Source organism: Pelobates fuscus, chromosome 5 (assembly GCF_036172605.1).
Source record: "Pelobates fuscus isolate aPelFus1 chromosome 5, aPelFus1.pri, whole genome shotgun sequence".
Classification (NCBI taxonomy): domain Eukaryota; kingdom Metazoa; phylum Chordata; class Amphibia; order Anura; family Pelobatidae; genus Pelobates; species Pelobates fuscus.
In genome coordinates, this window is record NC_086321.1 from 217,379,367 (window position 1) to 217,404,684 (window position 25,318).

Here is a 25,318-nt window from a genome sequence, read left to right on the forward strand (position 1 = left end):
TTATAGAGCGCCAACATATTGTTTAGCGTGGAACCTCCTTGCAGGACCCTCCTTATATGATTAAAGTTCAATTTACAGAGAATGAGATAAAGTAATTAACATCTGATTAAAAATGAAACCTTTTATTTCATGCAGTCTGTGTGAGAGACAGCCAGGGGAGGTGTGGCTAGGGCTGCAAGGACAGAAACATACATGATTTAACCCCTAAAGGGCAGATAATTGAGCAATGACACTTCAGAGACATGATCTATACCTAAAACATCTTCTTTAAGCTAATGTTGTTTTGATGACTATACTGTCCCTTTAAATACAAAACAAGGACATTGTCCTTATGGGTTAACAAGTAATGTTTTTAATTTGCTAAAAATAAAGGTGAGAAAGCTTTCATAAAAATCTACTGTCTGGACTGCGGTGAAATTGAGCAATTATTTTCTTTTCTTACTTTTTGTTTGCTCTTGTACAGTGTACAGCGTAATTATTTTCCAAAATCAGCACGAAAACCAGGGTTCCTTTTTTTGTGCCAAATCCAAAACATTAATTTATCGCTCCACAAATGTGTTAATGTTTACAGAGATACTGGGGTATATTTATAAAGCTCAGGATTTTCATTTATTGTTCAGGTTTGCAGATAATTACATATAATTGATGCACACTGAAAGTTTTAAAAGTAAAAAAAAAGCTTGTAATTACACTTTGATGCTGCCTTTAAAATGGTAAAAAAAAATAAACAGAGTGACTGTAAAAAAAAAAAAAAAAAAAAAAAAAAAGCACTCCGAGAAGTGACTGATGGAAATGTGTATGGCTATAACCATGGGAAAACATAGTCATTTTGAGATGACGTCCTGCATTGGAACCAAAATTAAAAGCAATAAGCAACGTGTGCCTCTTCTTAAATTGATCCAGTTATGCCTTAATGAGAAACTCCAAGGACTTGTAAAACTTGCATGCATTTTTAAGCCTAATGTGGCACTATCACTCATCTCTCTAAGATGACACACCACTTGCTTGGTGGAAAGGGAGAATAGACAAATGTGATGTGTCTCTCGTCCTTGATATCATCAAAGCTTCACACAATATTTGGCACTCCAGATGTTGTAGACTACATCTCCCCTGATGCTTTAAAAGATGCAGTCCACAAAATCTGGAATTCCAAAGGATGCCTATCGTAGGAGATTTTATAGGCGCACTAACAATTAAAAAGGAAAGTAACAGCAAGCCATAAATCTCTGGAACACCTAAGAACATGTACATGATGTAACAGCAAGCCATGAATCTCTGGAACACCTAAGAACATGTACATGATGTAACAGCAAGCCATGAATCTCTGGAACACCTAAGAACATGTACATGATGTAACAGCAAGCCATGAATCTCTGGAACACCTAAGAACATGTACATGTTGTAAATTAACACACTGATTTTACATGAAGTCTCAAAACTCTATCACAAATATGTTGCATAACTGTGTGTTTAGGTTCAATATGTGAATTAGAAGATGCTACCAAGGCTCAATATTGCAAGGTGTCAACATTATAACATCTATTCTAGTTAGGCCTCTATGTATTAACGTATTTTTTACAGATGGATTCCATTTCAGCATCCTGACAAAGTACAGTGAATTAGCTAACATTACAAAAAACACAAAAAGCAACAACCAGACGCGACAAAGCAAAACAAAACAAAAAAACTATGATTATTTTGTTGGTTTTATTATTTTAACATTCTCAACTTTAAAAAATAGTAATTCTATGACATTATTGCAAAAAAATACCTTCATGGAATAGTGAAGCATGTATTTTTAAGGCTATTCTAAACGTTTCAAAGTTTTCTGTAGTTCTTATTTTTTTCTTTTTCAGTAAAGTGGGATAAAGCTGCCCTCCTTGGCCTGCAGATTAACACCCTTGGTTTTGTTTAACTGGTAGCAGGTAGCTGCTGTGATGTTTTGTGGAAGGTGAAGGTACGATTTGGCTTTTGAGCAACATTGTCAAAGAGAGTTATTGGCTCATTTCTCTTTTCCATCAGTTACTTTACATTTGTACATTACGTTTTATTCTTTCTTAACTCGAGGCTGAATAACAAACACACCATACTATAACTTAGATTGTTAAACATTTTAAAATAAGGTTGTCATAAATAAGGGTCATTCACATTCTTATATGACCTTAACTCAGCAGCATGACCTTGTTCCATTAGTCTCTTTACAGAACGTATTCAAAATAGGGTAGTTTGGACAAAATAGCATCCAGCAGCAAGAAGGTTAATTTATCAGTGTACTTAACAAAAAAAAAAAAGTATTCATCATTTGCTATATATATTGAAATAGCGCACATCATTTTTATTTTTTTATGACCTTTAATTGGGACTCATTATTTCTGTGCAGCGAGGAAGGACTAGACAATGTTGTCCAATTTGTAATAAAAGGAAAGAAGAAAAGATGATTTCTCCTTCAAATGTAAATCTCTATCTATTCAATATGCAACACGATGATCTGCATAAAATAGGTAAGAGGTGTCACGGACGGGAGATCAGTTAGATACATGTCTTATTTAGAATCACTCTATATAAAAACTGACTTTTCTCATCGCTGAGTGTTTTGTGTGCATCTCCCGAGGCTTGATCCTTTCAATAGTGAGCTATTTAAGATGAGTGATGGATAACACAACACAATTCAGACTTCAGTTTACATCCTATCTCTAGAACATATCAGGTGTAAGAAAAACTATAGTAATACATAAAAAAATGCACGATAATGTCTCAGAATGCCTAGGTGTGAACTTTGATCCTGTGTGTTTCCTTTTGTTATTGTCATAATAAACCTCTTGTTCCTGTTAGCTGCCATTTAGCCACTGCTGGGATGAGTTCCAGGAATTCCTCGAACGTGCACTATAGACTTGAAAACTGCCTAATGGCTTTCACCTGTGAAGGCCATTGATAAACATGTGCACGGACCAACACTGCATGCTACCTCTACTGGCTTTTTTTTTGTTGTTTTTTTTTATCTGTGTTGGCTTCGCGATTGTCAAAGCACCCCCTCTAGCAGTGCATGTGTTAAATGATTTGCCACAGTTTTTGCTTCAAGAGCAGTCAAGGACAAACAACATGCTAGTTGCTTTGTAACTCCTTTTATCTCAGGTCCCTCCCGAACCTTACATTGGAAGGGATTAGCTTGTAAGGCATCAATTCTCTTCTGATGAAAACAAAAACCATCAGCCTTTTATTCACTCGCTCATCTTTTAACCGCTCAAAAAGCCAAGCCAAAACCACAGTAGGGTTAAATACAGTGTTACTGAAGTACTGTGAGGTGAGTCCCCGAACAACCTCTCCCCCCCCCAAATACCATCCTCTTCTGCAAAGCAGTATATAAATCATTAGCACAATCTTGCTAATTGAATTTGATTTAGTGTCAACACTGTCACGATCACATAGCAGCACACCAATAAAAATTCAGTCTGGCTTTCTGTGATCATTAAACCCAGTTATTTAACAACAGGAGCTCAGCCTCTGTGCTGTAGGTTGTCAGATCAAACTTGCCTGAACATTGGATTTTTACCCAGAGGCATTATGGGCAGAGGGAAGCTATTATTGCTTTATGTTCCCTGGAAATTATTAGGGCTCTTTCAGAAATTCAAGACAAAGCTAATCTTCTCACTGCTTACTACTGTTATTTTTCCATCCTATCGTTATAACTAAAAACAGCCCACTTAAAATTGCCATTTTGCAATTAAAGTGCCATTACCAGTGAATGATAGAACCAATTTAATAAACAACTCAAAGGGCAAACATTTATGTCCAACATGAACTCACACAAAACTGCACCCAAGTCATTGGGGATTATTAATTAAAGCTTAGTTTGGCTTGTGTAATTCTGTGATGTGATTATTCATAAGAGACTGTCTAATAATAACATATAGCTGTTCTGATAATCATCCCAACTGTCTGCTAAAATTGCCCTCAGACTTATTTAGACCAAATTAGAAGCTAAGGTCATCACATCATTAGTCAATAAAAAAGTCATTTACCAGTCAATAAATTGATCCATCTTGCAGGACAGAAGCTGACGGATTTGTTGAAGCTATTTTTCCAGGGCTGAGTGATAATTTAAGTGAATTACATCTCAGTTTAGGGGTCTAAAGGTGAATTCATTTCCCCCTGACATACAGTAACCTTTCAAGGTCCAGTCAAACACATTGCTGATTCAGCATTAAGTACAGTAAATCCATTACTTGCAAAGACACTGGTGTGTATAAGTATTTTTAAAAACTTTTCTTACATACATGGGCTAAAGAGATAAAAGGTAGTCCCTGGAACTCAGATATTAACCCACATCGACCACACACGATATTTATTGAAAGGGTGGTGTTACCCAATTTATTTTCTGACAAACTGATGAGGCTAGCAGTCTTTTTTCACTGCACATGTGATTCAATATCTTGCTATGTTTGTACAGTAAGTCAGCAATGTGCCTCTGACATGACCCTGGTGAATGATCTTCTTGGGATATTTTTCCTAAAATGTCTATTTCGAATATATCGTTTTTTTAATTAGATCTCAAACAATTGTTGCAGCATAATACATTCAATTTCAGTATATATATATATATATATATATATATATATATATATATATATATATATATATACTGGTTAGTAAAATCTCATTGCTTGTTGATGTTCTGTGAATAGCAATGCTATACCAGTAATAATTTTACACATAGTTATCAAAAGAATATTCTGAAGAATATTCTGATATAGTCACTCAAGGAATCTTCTTCACTATCTAAAACTACTTTGTGCAATCTTTTACTTTACATTTGTTTAGCTCTAATATTTAAAAAAAACATTATATCATGACTGCCAAAAAGGTGACATACTAAGCACTAGATGAAAGAATATGTACAGAAAAAAGGGAACCAGTTGATAATCTAAGAATAAAGAAATGTACAAAACATAGTGCAAATCCACATTAATTGAATTATAAGCGCTGAACAGAACCATTTGCTAAACAGAAACAATCACAATGCTCAGATGACCTCTTTACCGCTCTATTAGACTTTAACATCTTTCTAAGTGTAAAAACCTCAGACCTGAAAAACCTCAGAACTGAATACACTGTAGAAGTTAATTCAAAATCAATATATACTTATCAAGTCTGAACTGTGACCAACGGTCTTCCACGTTACACATGCAGCAACTCTATTAAGGAAAACGTACACAGGCCACTAAACCAGGATTTGTTGATAATTGGCAAAGGAATTGGATATTTCCAGCTTGGCAATTTTTTACTGATCAGCTTTTTGGTCTAATTGCCTTGTGACTACTTGACAATTTCCAGGTTTGTGGATAAACCCAATAGGCAGATCCCATGCACATCATGGTCAGACCTTGTGTTGTTAGTTTCCTAAGTAAAGAAACTCCCTGAGTACCATAACAACTTCATATAAATGAAGTTGCATGGTGCCTTGAGTTCTTGGGCATTGTCTTACATTAAGGGGTTAAACCTTTAATGAATGGTTTAACCCCAAATTGTGGAGACAGCACCCACCAGCTTTGACCCTCTTTGTTTTCATAATTTGTGACGGTGATAGACTGAGATCATTGCACTCAGTCTATTACTAGTTTCCCATTGAGAAAACTTCATTGAGATGAAGTTGTTATGGTGCCTGGGGTGTTCATTTGAGTCACTTTAAATTATAAAGTCTGGTGGTAATGTAACTTAAACAGCTTCTGAATATGTTTATGTTAAAAATAAAAAAAAAACTACAAGTCGATGATACTGTATACTGGTGCCCACAGTATACTGGTAAAACAATATGCTACAAGTAATGCAAACCAATGATAAGCTGAAAAAAATCTCCTTTAATAAGCAGCACTAATAAGCAATGCACTGTGGGAACTGTCTAGTTAATATGATTATAAATTAGACTAGAAATAAAAATGAGTACAATTTAGTAAACCCCCCTGTATTCTCTATTTATTTGCCTAAATAACCCCTTCCCTCTCAACATATATTTCTTCTCTTCAAAGCAATTACAAATTTCGTCCATAAAATCCCACTTACATTCCCACTTTGCTTCAATAGTGGTATTCTCCCTGCAAGTAAACATATTTCACTGGCTAGGTTTTATTCTGTCCCTCTGCCTCTCTGTCACACCTTCTATACTCTCCAGTAGCATTTTGGATTATCCTATTGGGTTGTACACTAACAGCCAGTGAGTGGGTATAAGGGAGGATGAACTCTAAATATACTGCATATAATAAACTACAATTTACTATCCTTGTAGTGATAACTGTGGGACAAAATATTATAAATAATATTTTTAGAAAATTAATAATTAAAAATAAGTAATAATTTTATTTATATAGCAATATTAATTATTATTATTATTATTATGCATATTAATATAGCAATATGAAATATTATATTGCAACATCCATACTTTAGATATAAATATATACCTACTATTTTATCTCTGATCCTAAATTCTTGTAGTTCTACTTGATTGTTTCATTCAATACAATATATATATAAAATGTGTGTGTGTGTACATTTATATATACTATAGTTTTTAATTTAATATAATAATAATATAAAATGACTAAGTAAAGGTGTACAGAAGAGAAAATGAGGAGTATGAAGGAGGGCTTTTTCCACATATGTTTAGCACTGAAAATGCATTTTTTGAGGAAACTTTTTTTGTATATAATTTTACACAACTGAAAGAAGAATGAAGATAATTATCTATTCTAATAAAAACAAAAGTTACTCTGGTGTGATCAAATAGCATCTCACAGTATATTTATTGGAAACGCATGAGTTTTACACGTATAGCACATTATCACTCACACAGACAATATTTTAACATTCTGCTGGTATTTTTAGGGAGCTACATTCCCAGAAATGTTATCACATTTCTTACCTTTAACTGAGTTACTTGACTAAGTCATCTGTTTTTCACACAATAGATATGACAAATATTTATTGCTTTATGCTAATTGTCCAGAGATGCACAATAACCTCTAAAAATAAAATATTTGCAATATTTCTGTAAATAATTTACCAATGCATTAAGAAATTACAATTAGGTAAATTAAACTATTTCTTAAAATATATTAAATATATTTAATAATAAATATTTTTTGGTAACCCATCTTTTTTTGAAATAGCTAAGCTACCTTATCTTTATGGTATAGTTATGGATCTTGTTTTTCAGATAAATATTTAGGTGTTTTTTTCAACAAAGAGATTTTGGTAGTTAAGGGATTAATTGCATTACATTGCAAGTGTTTTAATGATACAAAACAAAGGGTACTAGAATTATAGTTACATGTATTTAGTTTTTTACCTCACAGAGGTACAGGCAAACACCAGTTAGTGCCACAGCTGTATATATAGGCCAGGGTTTTACATTTTGTAATGCACAATGCAACTTAAATCAATGCAATCTGAATTCAGTATGGCATATAACCTGACATAAATGATTGTCTTTTCATCAATCTATGAATGAATAAAAATAGGAAGCAGGAATAAACACTCAGGTGTGTTATGAATGTGTCTTGTTAGTGCTACGTGAGGCAGGGTTTATGCAGCTCGTGCAGTAACAGTGGTACACGCTACACAGCAAACTCAGCACAGATTGCAATTGTCCCCCTGTGACATCACTGTGTTCAGCACCCTGGTGAAAGATGTCCTTAGAACGCTTTATATTCTGAAGCGCCTTGACAAACTATAGAGAGATTACATGTTTTATGAAGTGAATAGCTCTTCTGCGCAGCCACAAAGTATTAATTCAGCAGCTTACATATACCAAACCATGTTACAATATGTTTTGTGCGACAGTAGAAAGGACAAAATAAAAAATCTTTAATGACTCATACTCTTACACTTAAACATTTTTTTTTAGAAACTAGATGGAGAAATGTTGTATGAAACCTCTTCTTATTTCAAAATACAACAAAATTAAACAAATTTTGGGGTCAAGCCACAAAAAAAAAAAACGTTCAAAATATAGTATAAAAAGAGTCGTATGGGGCGGGGCCGGACCGCCGAGCTGGATGGTCGCAAGGGAGGCCAGCTCCTGCAACTTAAGGCCTAACAAGCAATATATTTACATCTTAAGGCACAAACCTGACCGGCAACGGCGGCCCCCAACGGGCAGAGAGCCCTGGATCCAGGGTGAGGCTGGCCCAACAGGCTTCAGTCCCCTGGAGGAGGAATCCTACCCGACAAGTCTGAGGCCTACTCCGGAGGCGAGCGGGGCGGACGGCCGCTGCCCTGCCGCACGCCGTTCAGCGCTCAGAGTCGGACCCGCGGGGAACCGGCCCCGTACCCCCCCCCTCTGGACCGGGGGGGTGATCCCGGTCCCCACTCTCAAGACCCAACCGCCGCAAGCACGACAGGAAAAGACACAGGGCCGCTAAGACGAAAACCCCAGGCACAGTCACCAAGATGGCGGAGGCCACATGCACAGGCGATAGGGCCAGAGCCGCCACAGCCGAGCGGCTGGGAGTTGCCAAAGGTACGGACAGGACTGCAGCCCAAATCACCGGTACACACACTCAGCAAGCACTCCGCACGTACCTGTCACGGCCGCGAAGACCCCCGCCCGACAGTGACCACAAGATGGCGCCGACTGCGGAGTCCTTCCACACACGCACACAGCCTAGGCGAGACCACGCTGCACAATTTAAAGATCACCCTACGTTGAATGAACGTTATTTATTACTTCATCTACTAGGTCAAGGTGGTTTTAGTGAAGTGTACAAGGCTTTTGATCTTTATGAACAGAGATATGCTGCTGTGAAAATTCACCAACTTAACAAAAGCTGGAGGGACGAGAAGAAAGAGAACTACCACAAGCATGCCTGCCGAGAGTATAGAATACACAAAGAGCTGGATCATCCCAGAATAGTTAAGCTGTATGATTACTTTTCCTTGGATACAGACACGTTTTGTACAGTGCTAGAATACTGTGAAGGCAATGACCTTGACTTCTATCTAAAACAACATAAGTTAATGTCAGAAAAAGAAGCTCGGTCTATTGTAATGCAAATAGTCAATGCACTACGTTACCTCAATGAGATCAAACCTCCCATCATCCACTATGATCTAAAGCCAGGAAACATCCTTCTTGTTGATGGGACAGCATGTGGAGAGATAAAAATCACAGACTTTGGTCTGTCCAAAATAATGGATGATGACAGCTATGGTGTGGATGGCATGGACCTTACCTCCCAAGGGGCAGGAACATACTGGTATCTCCCACCTGAATGCTTTGTGGTGATTAAGGAACCACCAAAGATTTCAAATAAAGTAGATGTGTGGTCAGTTGGAGTCATATTTTTCCAGTGTCTTTATGGACGGAAGCCATTTGGGCACAATCAGTCTCAGCAAGATATTTTACAAGAAAATACAATATTAAAAGCCACAGAAGTTCAATTTCCTGTGAAGCCTGTTGTAAGCAATGAAGCCAAGGCCTTCATAAGACGGTGTTTAGCATACAGAAAGGAGGATCGGTTTGATGTTCATCAGTTAGCGAATGACCCGTACCTTCTCCCTCACATGAGAAGATCTAATTCTTCAGGAAACCTGCACATGTCTGGCCTAGTGGCATCTCCGACACCCCCTCCATCAAGCATCGTTTCATACTGATAGTGAAATCACGGCTGGCATGAATATACGGCACTAGGCTTTCAGGGGCAAAACTTAGTTCAAAGACAAAATAAATTAATTTAACAAAGAAGAAAAAAAAAAAGTCGTATTTTTGTCAATCTTCATTCAAGTTTGTTCTCAAATCATCGCGATTCACTGTTCAGTAAAGAGATCTCTAAGATATGTTTGAAACTATTTTATGTATTATTAATTTATTATTTTGGTTATGGTGATCAGTCTTTAATTTTATCTTCAATTTTATATTTATTTTAGTGGGTTTATTTTAAGGATCCAACCATTAAGTACTACTATAAACTAGAATAGTATTAAATGTAAGGTTACCTTAAACATCTGCCTGATACTTAAGGTAACCAGGTTAGACAGGGAACTCTGAACTATGAATTTTTCTTGGTCTAATTCTTCAACCCTGTGTGAAGAATTAAGAGGGACACACTTGCAATCTACCTATGACCATATGAGAGCTTAATCCTCTGAATGAAACCATGGTGGACTGGGGATGCTGCTTATGTATGTACCTGAACAACCAAACAGTGTCTGTTTGTGAATGTGAAACAATCTTTTATTAACCTGGGATGGCCCATAGAATCTTAACTTTCATTCCATACTCTTTCTGTAGCTGGATAAGGCTTCATAACAAACATCTGGTGGGTTTCCTTTTGTTGTTACGAATGGACATTTAAATACTGGGCCAGCTGGTAAAATTTTTCCACTTTTATAAGTAGTATCACAGGGGTTCCATAGCTTTTGTCCCACGCACCTATGTTTATGTGAATCTTCCCAAATGATACCTCATCTCAGCAAGTATCAAATCAGATCATTGGTGTCCACAATACAATTATCAAACAAATGCAATTATACAGAATATTAAAAATATTTTTAAAAAATTCTTCTACTTGGTCATTGGTGAATAGCATGGGTAAAATGTATTGAAGTAGTTCTCATGAACAGGCCTTCAACTGACTTTTCTTCAAATTGAGTAAAATGCAAGATTGCAATGAAAAGAAAGATCTCAGCATAGTCAAGAAATGAAGATGGTTTACTTGCATAATGGTCTAAAAAATGGTTCCTGAAATCGTTTAGACAAGCCATATGCTAAATGTGTGTCTATACACGGTTAACAAGGCTAAATGTGTGTCTATACATGGTTAACACCTCAAGTACCAATGATATAGTACCTGAGATGCTATCACAATTTCACCCATGAAACTCTATAAACTCATGCTCTGCAAATAGCGTATTTTATGTAAACAGGTTCTTTAACCCCTTAAGGACACATGACTCACTTTTATTCCAGAGGTTTGGGATCAAATTAGTATGATGTTGTGGACCACCACTGATTAATAAGTTAAACATGTTTTAACTCTATTTGTCTCTATCAGAGGTGGGTGTAGAGTAGGACAAAATCTAGGATACATAAAGGAAAGATGCAAGTGTATGTCCTGTGCTACATAAAAGGGCTAAACTATGGCCTACAGACATATGTCAGTCACTAGAAAAGGTTCTCAAAGGTGAATGCAGACATAGTTTTTCCAGATTCTGATCTTGGTAAAGAATATTAATTGAAAAATGCACACTTCAGGACTGTATTGGTTAAAGTACAAGCATAGATATGCAGTTTAAAGGCATTCCTAATTCAAATAAAGCTCTAACAACCTGCTAAAATAGACAAGAGATCCTCCACTTCTCAATTTAAACTACACAGCTACAGCTACATATGAAGATGTTCTGCTGCTTCTCCTGAGACAAAATGTCAAACATGAAAAATGGAAAGAATAAAGGTGTTCGGTAGGAATAAGGAAATTTGTAAAATCAAGGGAAGCCGTGATAGCATTACATAGTTACGGAAAAGAAGGCCTTAATGAATCATGGATAAGAAGAGCATATATCAAGAGAAGTGTGCAATGGACCTAGATTCAGAGCTTGAATTTGGTGCTAATCCTGAGCAATGGTATAAGCAGTGTTTTAACAAAATGCATGGTCTATTCACTGAACGGTGAGCTGTGGTGACATAAAGAATAACTTGGAAAATGTACCCCAGAGTATGAGGATTGTTTCTATCTCTGTCTTTTTAACTTTAATTGTGGAAGTCTGTTCCCCCCAATAAAGGGGGGTTTATCCACTAAACACTGAATCAGCTGTATTTACATACATTTTTCAGTTTGATTTTCAGGCCACTATACTTTGTTGTCTGAAGCCCACATGATTATTCAATAAACTGTGTGTAGTTGGAAATCCAGATTTAATCCAAGGATAATTAAAATTGTACGCCAAAAACGCCAGGTCAAAATCAGAACTGACTTGAAGATTTCATTGAATTCTCCCATACCAGCCTAAAATTGAGCTTCTTATAATTCACACATTAGTGACTAACCCTGTTATTGGTTAGACAATAGGATCCAAGGTGCAAATAACACATTCGTTCCTGTGCTGTTTAAAACCCTGGAGATTATTATCATTTATTGGCTGTGCTTTCTATATTTCTATTTCTCTCCCTAAACTTAAAAAGTGGAAAATTGAACGTGAAGTAGGAATATTGGCTACATTGTGAAATAACAGGGAAGGGATTTTTTAAAGGGAATTATTTGTCATTTTTTACACTGTAAGATTTATTCCTTAAACAGCACATATAACATGCACATGCTTCACTGCTATAGCAGAAAATGTGAGCTCTTTGTTTCTCACAGTGGAAAAATGACATTTTAATTCACACACTAAATTTTTACTACCTTAATGATTAAATATGCCTCTTAGTTTGGATTTTGTTCATCCAGGCATGCCTAACAGTGCAAGCAAAACGCTGATTTCAGACACATCTGCAGCTCCTTACTTAACCCTATTCATCTGTTGTGTCATGTGTTTGAAATGAGGGTTCTCTAACTGGCAGCTCATGGGTCAGCTGTGTCCTACAGATATATAATATTTTGTCAATCAAATAATTTTATATGGTGCAGTCAACAATCATATGGGTTCCTAATTGCATGCTGTGAATTAGATAACTCTGTTTTAGAATAAAATTGGTTCTAGCTCATTGAAAACCTCTTTCAGTGATGAGTATTAATTTTACAGTGGGGTAAGACCTCATATGGACCACTAGACACATCTTGTCTGCAAGGTGATACAGTCAGATTCTACCTGTCTAAGAGGATCAGAGTTGCTACCCACTTAAAGTGGCACCGTCAAAATGAGTATAAAATCCATGAATATGAAATCTTTATGAAAAACACATATTGACTGTGTTGGAAATTCACTGTAATTGCAACCTAGTCAAAAGATATACTGAGAAAAAGTAGGAACTACAACAGCGATGTCAACTCCTGGTGAGCAGAAGAGGACCGTTCAGAAGAAGATGGCAGCACCATGAAGGACAGGTTCAAGTTACTTAACCCCTTGAGGACCAAACTTCTGGAATAAAAGGGAATCGTGACATGTCACACATGTCATGTGTCCTTAAGGGGTTAAACTCAATTTTATCTGCCCCCTCAGCCACCGGAACCCCAGTGGTGGTGTCACTGTCAGGGGTCTTTGCAATTTATGCAATGTCCCCAGATGGTGACATATTTGATCAATATATCTAAATATTGTATTTGCTACCTTAAAAAAACTGGCCATTATACAAAATTATTCGCTGATTAAGAAATATTTGTCTATAACAAAATATTTTCATTTTTTTAAAATTTTTCTTAAAAACAACAAAATACTTTTTTTTTGTAATAATAAAAAAAACAATTGTTGATCAACTAGCCAATGTTAAAAGAAGCATGTTATCACTAAAAAAAAAGGAGCTTCTTATTACAACAATCATTGATTTTTGTCTAAATGTTTCAATGCTTAAAAATAATACTTAAGAAAAAAGATTGGCACCTAGCGGTACACGTGTTAATTGACAAACAGCTTCAAAGAGAAGTAAAATTTAAAAGGAGGTGAATGGAAAACAAACGACCTTAAACATTGACTAAGGTGCTGATCCAAGCATTATGCTGATTATGATAGCGTGGTGGAACAAGACTGCAAATCTGCCTGTTAGCCACACGATGTCACTGAAATCTACACTGTGAACTAACCTTCCTTAATGCAAAAGCTGTTGGATGACAAATTTGCACAGAGAAAAAATAGCTCAAGGGATAAAACTGAAGGCTTTGCCATTACTTTATATTGAAACACTAGCTTACTGTAAGAGCACTACATTTGTTATTGGGTTAAATATTGTAGTTGACATTGGATATTATTATTGTATTTTCTTGTGCTTTTCAGCTGCACATGAAACATATTGTTATAATTACACTAATGGGCAAAGAAAATATAAATCCTGATTTATTTATCTGACAAAGCCTTTATCAAAGGCAAAATATAGTATATTCTAAGGCTTGCACAGTGCAATAGAAACATTTTAATTTCTAAGTTTTTATATTTTATTAAGTGGGCTCAAAAACATCAATAATACTAAAAGATCAGGGGATGATGAGGACCCAAGGATATGTTCACAAAAGGTCCATGTTACACTAATTTTTCCATTGACTTCATCACCATCGGGCAAAACTTTCAAGTCCATGGTTCACTAATGGAAAGTTGGATGCACAGACACCCATTGAAATTTAATTCAAGAGCCTGACGTGGTAAAAGCCAGATTGCTTTAGACTACTCTGGCTCAGAGATTGGGGTACCCTCGCCTTTTCATTTAATATCTCTATAAGAGGTTATTTGGAGAGGGAGTAGGATTGAACCCTTCTCTGTATTATTAAGCCCTTTCATCCTTTACAGAGAGATAGACAGAAGGAAATAAATATAGTTTGCTCTATACATTTAGCAGATCATTATTATTTAACACCCCAATATCACAGGTCATTGCATGAAACAAATTACAATACGGGGGATGGGAGGGAGGGAGGAGGGGGGATGGATAACTGTGTAATTTCAAGTACCTGCCCCCTCTAATATAATTCCCTAATATATATTGGTATAGGACAGCAATAGTTTTCACAAACAGTCTGTATCAGAGGCAGTGTAAAGAGGGAGATGAGTCTAAAGCTATACCACCCTAGGTCCAGAAGTTCTCCCATAAGGCCACAAAGAAAAAGTGGTGTCACAGATAATGAAAAGTCCCATGGTGTGCTGAGATATAGGAGCCTGGTTGCAACACAAGACTTGCATGATACACTGATATAACTAGTACAAAGACTTTTAGCGAACAACTACTATACATATTGCAAATATAATATATTATATTGTCTGGAATTCAAAGATAATCCAAACAGGGCAGGTACTAAGTGGAACATATAAAGTTCCTTATTCTTGTCCTAACTATATGCATGCATGGAGGGAGCTGTACCATCATTTCCCCCCTGCTATATAGATTATTTTGATTCTTTCCTAACCCAGCATAGTTAATAGGTGCTTGCATATTCTAATATCATGTTCACTGAAAAGGGATCAAAATAACAGTAAACTATCATTCAAAAAGTGGAGCAACTTTAAAAAGAAAAAATGTTGCTGCAATAACTAAACCCATACTGTATTAACAGGCTGCATATCAAATTAATATGCAACTTCAAAATAAACTATATTAATTAATGTGTCATGAGAGCTATGATTGAATGGGTTGCCCTGGCTAAGGGAAGGAGGTTCTCACCTAAGATTTTACAGTACATGGCCCCGTCCATTGTCCCTTTGATGCGGTGCAGTTGTCCTGTACCCTTAGCAGAAAAATACCCCCAAAGCATAATGTTTCCACCTCCATGTTTGACGGTGGGGTGGTGTTCTTGGGGTCATAGGCAGCATTCCTCCTCCTCCAAACACGTTGAGTTGAGTTGATGCCAAAGAGCATGATTTTGGTCTCATCTGACCACAACACTTTCACCCAGTTCTCCACTGAATCATTCAGATGTTCACTGGCAAACTTCAGACAGGCCTGCACATGTGCTTTCTTCAGCATGGGGACCTGCAGGATTTCAGTCCTTCACAGCGTAGTGTGTTACCAATTGTTTTCTTGATGACTATGGTCCCAGCTGCCTTGAGATTATTAACAAGATCCCCCCATGTAGTTCTGGGCTGATTCCTCACCATTCTCATGATCACTGAAACTCTATGAGGTGAGATCTTGCATGGAGCACCAGAGACTGACAGTTATTTTTTGTTTCTTACATTTGCGAATAATTACACAAACTGTTGTCACCTTCTCACCAAGCTGTTTCGCGATAGTCTTGTAGCCCATTCCAGCCTTGTGTAGGTCTACAATCATGTCCCTGACATCCTTGAACAGCTCTTTGGTCTTGGCCATGGTGGAGAGTTTGGAATCTGATTGATTAATTGACTGCTTCTGTGGACAAGTGTCATTTATACAGGTAACGAGCTGAGATTAGGAGCACTCCCTTTAAGAGAGAGAGCCTAATCTCAGCTCATTAATTGTATAAAAGACACATGGGAGCCAGAAATCTTGCTGAATGATAGAGGATCAAATACTTATTTCACTCATTGACATGCAAATCAAATTATAACTTTTTTTACATGCGTTTTTCTGGATCTTTTGTTTGTTATTCAGTCTCTTACTGTTAAAATACACCTACCATTACATTTATAGACTGATAATTTCTTTGTCAGATGGGAAATGTTCAAAATTAGCAGGGGATCAAATACTTTTTTCCCTCACTGTAAGGCTGGCTTAATTGGTAAAATTTAGAAGCACGCACAGGAATGCATTCCTTAGTTACTGTATCTTATTTAATGTTAATTTGTTTCTCATTCATTGCTAGTGTGACTTAAATGGAAGTTTTGTGGGAATGACTGTAACTTTAATGAATTTCATCTGAATTTGAGTTCTGAATTGCCTCAATTATTTTTGAACGGGTAAGATCATCACATTTTCACCACTACCAAAGTCCACAGTATACAAGTAAAGGTGGGAAATACCTATTTAGACAAAGCAATGCTACTTTGCTTAATACAACGTGCTATAGCCAAGTGACAACAATCCAGATTCATTAATGTCAGCCTGTACAACATACAAAATCAAATGGAAACACAAAATGAGTCTACCAGAAGTAATTGTGTACTTGATGCCGCTTGTATAAATCCAGAAGTATATATCACTTGTACTTGTAGCTTCTAAAACATGAGCTACAAAAAAGTGGTAGCTGGCTTTATTTTACCATATCATTGCAATGACCACAGTAAAAAGTATGAGAAAACACTGTCCAAATAGTGCGGACTCTAATTTTATTGTTGACTATGTAATGAGTAAATCTTATGTAATTACTTACATGAAGATGCAGTGAATCTAAAATGTATTTCGAGACATTGATGGGTTAGCTAGAGCATGGTTTAAGGTAGGTCTAAAGGCAAATAATGTCAAGAGCAATTACATGGTTTATTAAAAGAAATGTTTATTGATTTCGCACTGCTTTTTCTTGAACAATCAGCAGCCTGTCTAAGCTAGTAATTAGTAAAGTGAGTTCTGAGCACAGAGGCCCATGCCCTATTAAAATCTGTGTACTTAGTATTTTTTTTTCCAGTAGACAGTGACAGCTTATCTCTCAATGCCAGCTAAAATGTGCTGGCAAAAGATTTCTAGAGTCAGCAAAATTGCATTTTTAGTACAATACTACATAGACTTACCAGGAATAAGGATACCGATTATGGGAATGCCATTAAGTAGATGTTTGTTTCATCACAAATATTCGATAACCTCTCCTACCACAAAAAAATAGTATTTTTAGTTTGTCATTATAGTGAAGAATATGCAATACGTGAAAGAATTTGTAACTTCTTCAAATGATACATCTCCGTAACCTCCTTTCTCAGGAATGCAACTGACCGTTTTCTGTTAGCTGTGAAAGAAATATATATCTCCGTGTTTTATCTCAAATTTTAAACTGCAGCCTGCAGCAGAATGGGGTGATAAAACACACAGCACAATTTTGACAGGTAACACAATAACATCATTTGGAGAGCTAGGTTGAAAAATCTCACCTTTGCTTATCTATAAAGCACAGGTAGTTTTTGAATAGTTCTCTATTGCTTAGTATTGCAGCACCCAGTAACTGTTATCAATGTAACAGAGGATCATGGGATGTGGATCTATGGGTTATTTTTCCCCACAAATATTTCACTATAACATTGCGGTCTATTTGCATGTGTTTATTTTGCTGATGCATGATAATTATGGGTAGGTAAAATGCATTCCTATTTTTACACTTTAGTCAATTTACCACTTCCATGAGTTAACTAGGAGAGAAAATCAGCTGTTTTTGATGTTACCATCAGTTTGTTTTATAGCTATGTTGTTGTTAAGACTCTCAGAGCTAGATTTAGTAGCAAAACACATGGATCACACATGGAGCTTAAATAAATTGAGTACAGGCTTTTTGCTAGACAAATGGTAATCATAATCAGATCTATGTATTCTTCCAAGGACTTTCCATGCATTTCTTGTGCAAATTTTGTAGATTGCTCTTAAAAAGGGTGGATGCATGATATTTCCCAGTAACATAAAGTGTTAAATGTAAAGTGAATAAAATGTAATCTTAGGAAAAGTCATGGAGTATTTGCCTTGTCATTTCACTTCGTTATACAGCCTTGCTGTTGACCATGTTATTTGCCAGGGAACCCACTGTACCCAGTAAGTGTGTAAAGTATAAAAATAGCCATTATGAATAAGATTCATTCTCACTTCCATGCACGATGCAGGCTATCTGTAGGTGAGCAAAATCCACAAATTATTGACACAAAAATCACAGACAATCACCTCTATGAATTTTTAATGGGAACTTTGGAGTTTGTGTGGAAAATGCCCTGCTTGAAAAGATAACCTAAATTATATATAAAGTATGTGACACGTAGATAAAGATGCATAATAATAGATCAAATATTCTGAAAATATGACATCTTGGGGTTCTACAGACATTCATACACTACTTAACCTTCTGTCTCACGCTTTATTGTGTTGTCCCTCTAATACATGTTTCGCTGTTTGGGTAAAAGTAATAATTTAGACTATGGTGACTATTAATATCTCATAATGTAGCCATTATCCAAAATACCATCTGTTGTTCCTCTCCAAGCACACTGATTAGCTGAACCTTTCATAATATGAATGTTTTTTGTTTTTTTGTTTGTTTTACGTAGCAAAAGACATCACGCTAGAATGTTTGTTGGACTTCAATGCTCATCACCCTCAAGGAGTTGAAGTTCAAGCTTGAAGATAGAGATGTCCCGAACACTTCGCTGGGAACTGTTCGCTGGTGAACATAGCTTGTTTGCGGTCGCCGCGGCGGGCGAACATATGCGATGTTCGGTCCGCCCCCTATTCGTCATGGAGGTGGGAGGGTCTGGGAGGGAGGGTCTGCTGCTGATTGGCTGGAATGTGTCTGCTGACTGGGAGGTACAGGGTCAAAATTTACATAATGATGATGAATAGGGGGCGGACCGAACATCGCATATGTTCGCCCGCCGCGGCGACCGCGAACAAGTGTGTTCGCCAGCGAACAGTTCCCAGTGAACTGTTCGGGACATCTCTACTTGAAGACTGTTCACTGCTGATGCAGATATGACAGGTACTGTTAGCGTTCTGAGAGTAATATGTAAATAATTACTACTCAGGGTACACAGCTAGGTTGATGGGGTAAAATGGCAAATACCCTAGAGTCTTACAAATTGGCAGAGATTGAAGATTGAAGGCAAAGGAGTAGATTCTGTAGTGGATTGCGAAATTTGAAGTGCAATTCTTTAATACCAGCAAGAGATAGATTTGTAACTAAAGCAATCAGTGAATCAACTGAAGTCAGTATTCAAAGTGAAATCAGAGTGAATTTCAGATTTACGGTCAAAATAGCCAAATTGGAAACTTTCCAGATCATTCCAGATCGCCAAACAGTCATACTTTTCCTGTCTCATTAGTTCATGCTCCCACAATCCCAGGCGTCTCTTTGACACCTTTAACTCTCTTCTTCGCCCTGCTGTGGCCACCCCCCAAACTAACCTTACAGCCAATAGCTTTGCATGCTACTTTACCTACAATATTCAACAGCTAAGGAATGAATTCTCCCCACCTTGCCGTTCTCTTTCTCAACCACACGCAGATTATGCCTTTCCTACCCTTTAGACGTTCTCCCCGGCTACTGAAGAGGTGGCTACGCTTCTCCTTTCCTCTTGCCCCACTACCTGCCCGCTCGATCCTGTCTCATCTCACCTTATCAGATCTCTCTCCCGTTGTCTTGTGCCTCCCTTAACACACATCTTCAAATGCTCTCTCTCTTTTCTCCTTTTCTAATGATACCTCCTCCCCTCGTCCTGTCTTGATTGGAGTCCCCCAAGGCTCTTGGTCCACTTCTATTTTCTCATTATACTGCCTCTCTTGGCAAACTTATTACCTCTTTTGGATTCCACTACAACCTGTACACTGATGACACCTAGATATATCTCTCCTCCCCGGACATCACCCCTGCCGTCCTGCAACGTGTCACTGCTTGCCTTTCTTCCGTCTCTGACTGGATGTCCTCCCACTTTCTGAAACTCAGTCTCTCTAAAACTGAGCTCTTTGTCTTTCCTCCTTCTAATACTGATCCTCCTCTTTCGTTCTCCCTTCAAGTTAAATGGTATCCACATAAGTCCATCCTTGCAAGCGTGCTGTCTTGGCATCATACTTGATTCTGGCCTCACCTTTGAGCTTCACATCCAGTACGTTGCCAAATCCTGTATATTCCATCTTAAAAACATAGCCAGCATCCGCCCCTTTCTTATACAAGATGCTACCAAGGAGAATGTCGACGCTCTAGTATTTTTCTGCACGGATTATTGTATCCCTCTCCTAATTGGTCTTCCCAAAAGTCGTATTGCCCCGCTACATTCTGTAATGAATGCTGCCGTCAGACTGATTTTCTTCTCTAGTCGGTCCTCTCACACCTCACCCCTCTGTCCTTACATTGACTTCCTGTATCCGATAGAAGTCAATTCAAAGTGCTAACCCATACCTATAAAGCACTGAACAATTCTAGCCCCTCTTATATCTCTTCACAGATCCATAGATATGCCCCTTCTCGGTCTGCCCGCTCTGCCCGTGACCTTCTCCTCTCCGCTGCTCGCACTCGTATGGCCAACTCACTCCTGCAGGACTTCTCGTGGGCGGACTCTCCTCTAGTTTTCAATCATTTAAGAAGGACCTTAAAACCCATCTCTTTAAAAAAAGGCTTATGGCCTCACAGAGTAACCTCTACCTTACATACCTGTCTCTTACTTTCTCCTAAAGGGCAGCACTCTACTCTCTCCTCCAGCTCTGCTTCACTCCCACCTTATTTGATTGCTATTTCCTGTCCTAATGTGTTGTGTACCCCACCTTCTATAGACTGTAAGCTCATTTGAGCAGGGTCCTCTTCAACCTATCGTTCCTGGAAGTTTTCCTATTTATAGTTAAATCCCCCCTCTCATAATATTGTAAAGCACTACGAAATCTGTTGGCACTAAATAAATGGCTACAATAATAACTGCTTTGTCCTTACATTTCTCACTTTAGTGAATAATCCTGATTGTATACAGTGACTTTTAGTAAGTATTTAAGAGTAAACTGATCTGTGCTGAGTATTGATTTCAACTCATCACTTATTAATTTGCCTTCTTTCATAAGACTAGTCTATACATGTTGATACCTAATATTATTGTCACACCTGTCTAGGTTACGTTTAGTTAAAAGCTAGCTACTAATGTGGCTTGTTCAGTGCACTCATACAAATTGCTCATTCCACCATTTATATTACACATAGAGGAAGGTATTAAACCATTATTGTGAGTACCATAATGCAATGATTTAAGCTCTACGCTAACATACAGTATATTAGCAGAAAACAGGATTCTTATCTTCATTACTTGCTCTAAGCCTGACGAATTCAGCAGTGACGATGGAAAAATCAATATAAAACTTTATAATATAATTTGCAACATTATATACGCAGGGTAAAAAAAAAATCCTAAAAATAATACTTTTTTTTTTTTCTGGGCAATGTTTAATAAAATGTTATTCAAAAATGTCAGGCTTCACTCCCTCTAGTGTATGTTAAATTTCTGCTAAAGAAGTGTGGCTCCATGGCTATTTTCCTATGGGAAATAATAATAGTCCTATTTATAGCTCAAGTCCTATGCCACTTACTCATATCACTGGGTAAAAGTGAAAAAAAAAATAATAATGGATTCCTATTGGCTTCCTTTTCTGCAGAATTAATGGAAATGAATGCTCTAGGCTACATTGGAATAGTATAGTTTGCAGCTGAAAACCAAGCTTTCTTAAAAGTCCTGTCCAGGGTTTGACTTTGAAGACAATGAACATTTTCTATGGAATGTCTAAAATTTAACCTCATACATGCAAGACATCATGCAAGATCACTAATATATATCTTACACGGCCTATTCACTAAACGGTGAGTTAAGAGCCATTTGGAACTATAAAGGCCAAATATAGCAACGGGAGGTGTTTTCCCCCCATACTAGTTACATTAGAGAAAATTTTGCAAATTGGCTGTCAACTCTCCAAAAATCACTATTTAGAAAGTAATCCTCCATACATTTACAGCTCCATAGCTGAAAATATGAAATAAGGCAGATTATCACAATGTAGAATTTTATTTTATGTTAATACAGACGATTAAGAAAATATGATGATTTGCCGTTTCAGGGCAAGAGGTTAGGAAAATCTTACATTATGACAGTTCTGGCATTAAGTGGTTAATAAGGTGTATTGCAAAGACTATATTTAATATAATATTTATATTATAGTTGTGTACGGAGAAATATTTAGATTTGAATACTAATATTGACGTACGCTAAAACCCAGTACCCTTCCATTTAACAAAATAGTTTATGTAAAATATGTAAAGGTTTTCCTTAGGATTTAGCTTGTTGATAGATTGATGTACTCATTTGCTTTCCTGAGTTTCCTGAGATTTATTCTGGAAAGGAGCTGTAAATAGCATAAAAATGGGAGAACCAAAGTCATTTACAGATTGTGGGTCTTCTTTACTGTGGAAATAATCGCATATATCATTTAAAATCGTGTGATGAGGGATTTCAGCAATTGCTGTTCTAACAACAACCTAAGGGCATTTGTCTTTTCCCATCTCACTCGACTTCAGTATTTTTCTCTTTCATTTTAATAATACCCGAGAGGCTACGTTATTGTAAAATAAGTAGATTTTTTTGTTATACTCAAGATAGGTCTGCTTCAAACATACAGGCATAAAACACGATACAACAGCCCATTCATAGTGCAGATAGTGCATATGTACCTATGTACAAATGCACGCAATTTAGAGAACAATGGATTCATGTTTCCTTCTCACTCTCTCTCTCTCTCTCTCTCACTCTCTCTCTCTTTCTATATATAGAGAGATATATACATGTATTTACATATTAGATGTATTTGTGTCCAGTAAATCCTTTCACCCTACTTTTCTCCATATCTCTTTTACATTTCCTCTAATCCTGTGATAGGACCTCTTCTTCTCATTGTCTCTACTCTTGCCATGTGAACGCCCACGTGACTTTACACTTCCTTCTCCTTATATCACAAAATCTATTTTCCAGCCGTTGTAAACTGAAAGTCACACAGACCAATCTCTCCCCATCTCACTTGCTCTTTACATCCTCATATTACTGGCTTTCAACTTACTCATGTAACTTTCTCTTTCTTCTTCTCCTATCACTATCCCAATTTCACAAAGAAACTGAAACAAAGCCATACCTTTTTTACCACATTGTTTATTTACTATAACAATGCTACAATTTTACCTACAGTTTATTACTGTAATATGTTGTACTTGCAGTTTGGGCAAACATTTCAATTGTATCCAAGAAATGACTGCTTCCTGCCCCCCCCCCCCCTCCTGTTTTGCTACCCTCCCAACCCCTCCTCGATGTAAATCCCTTGTGTGCCTCTACTCCTTAGGTCTAATTACACAAAGCAAGTGAAACAGTCACTTCATCACCATTACAAACTATCTACCCACCTGCCCCTCCTCCAGTTCACCCTTCTAACTTTATAGCATTCTCTTCCAGCTGATTGGAATCACAGTCAGTTACCTTCTCTTTCCCATCACATGTTAGAAGTTACTGTAATTATACTATTAATTCTCTCTGCCAGCACCTCCACATTCCCCCTGCATCTCTTGTGTCATCTACCCAAATAAACCTTTAGTTGTAAGCTCACAGGCTATCTAGCAAAGTACTCTGTATAAAAGATCTTAAAGGGCCTTCGTTACCTTTTGTATTGATCTGTTTATATTGTATTTTATTTTCCCCATTGTGCAGCACTACAGAATATGTTGGCACTTTATGAATGCCAGAAATAAGTTAATACATATGTCACTGGCTCATCTTCTTTTATGATCTTAGTCTACTTCCTATCAATGTCATAATTTCCAAGACCTTTCCCTTCTGTATGTTACGAGCTCTTTGTTTCCCTAGCTCTTTTTTTCCTGACTCCTTCTCTTCTTACTATCACTATGTTGCTAACAAACTCTATCTGTGTGTCATTAGAATACTACCTAACCTTGTCACTAAGCTTCCTCATTTTACTTGTCTTCTTTTTTATCTTTAGGTCATCTTGCCCATTGTCCTCTACATGTCACTACTAGTTACATACTCCAACTTGTAACTAGCCTTCCCCATCTAAAACTACTTCAGCCATGACCATTCTTTGCCTCACTTACTTGTATAGAATACTTTCATGGGTCAATAACAATGTCGCCCAGCTTCGCACTCTTCAATTTAAAGAAAAAATATTATGAGGTCCTCTCCTGTTTCATATCAGTAGATTAAGTATGCCTGGTGTCTTGTGGAGTAAGTGGCAGCACATAGAGCTGTTCTGCTTTTTCTAGTCAGCTTCATCATATCGCATGTGTAATGTAATGATGTAGGATGTCTGGATATAACATCACACAACATATATTGCAAGTCACATGAAAACAGTTTGTATCTGAAATAAATGATAAAACACAACAGAGTAGTTGTAGCAACAGAGTCTGAGGTTCTGTTAGCAGACAGCTCGATAAACTGGCTCTGTAAGCCAAAAGCATCTTAGTGAAGATGATGTTGGGAATCAAGACCTGTCTGGAAGTAGGACTAGGCAAAGTTTGCGATACCTGCCAAAAGGATAGAGAACAAAACCTTATTCTGTAAAACAACTTCTGATGGTCCTGGTGGCAGATAACAATGGATGAATGACCTGGTAGGACATGTCTGGATCCTAAGGCAGGAACAAGTCATTCTTGTCCTAATACAAATAATATAATAAAACAGCTGAACCATTAGATGTTTTAAATAACATACAGATTAGCTGCTAGCGAAAAATAAAGTATCTTTATTCTGGTCACAGGTCCATTTAATTATTTCATAAATTATTCATAATACCTTTTTAACGCCCAATAAAGAGTACACATATTCAGAAGTATGAGTTCATACCCCAATTATGTATATACATTTAAAAGAGCATTCCAGTGTTTAAATCCCAGTAGAGTGTTAAAGCTGGAGTTTTTTCTTTTTTTTTGCATAATCTTAATTGAATATCTGCCGTTTTAATGCATTGCTTGCATTAAGATAGCATTTTTTTACTTTTTATCTGATTGTTTTAATTTAATATTTTTCTGGGTTTTTTTTTAAGGCTGGCTCTGGCATC

The 25,318-nt window shown here is 37.0% G+C and overlaps 2 protein-coding genes across 2 annotated transcripts in view; one reads left to right on the plus strand and one right to left on the minus strand.

Annotated features, from left to right (window-relative positions):
* The window catches only part of RORB (RAR related orphan receptor B), a 225,180-nt gene that overhangs the window by 99,602 nt on the left and 100,260 nt on the right, over positions 1-25,318 (minus strand). The window lies entirely within an intron of this gene.
* Positions 8,620-9,740, plus strand: LOC134610494 (serine/threonine-protein kinase tousled-like 1). The gene has a single exon (XM_063453461.1). The coding sequence runs from the start codon at positions 8,620-8,622 to the stop codon at positions 9,646-9,648; it is 1,029 nt and encodes a 342-aa protein (XP_063309531.1). The 3' UTR covers positions 9,649-9,740.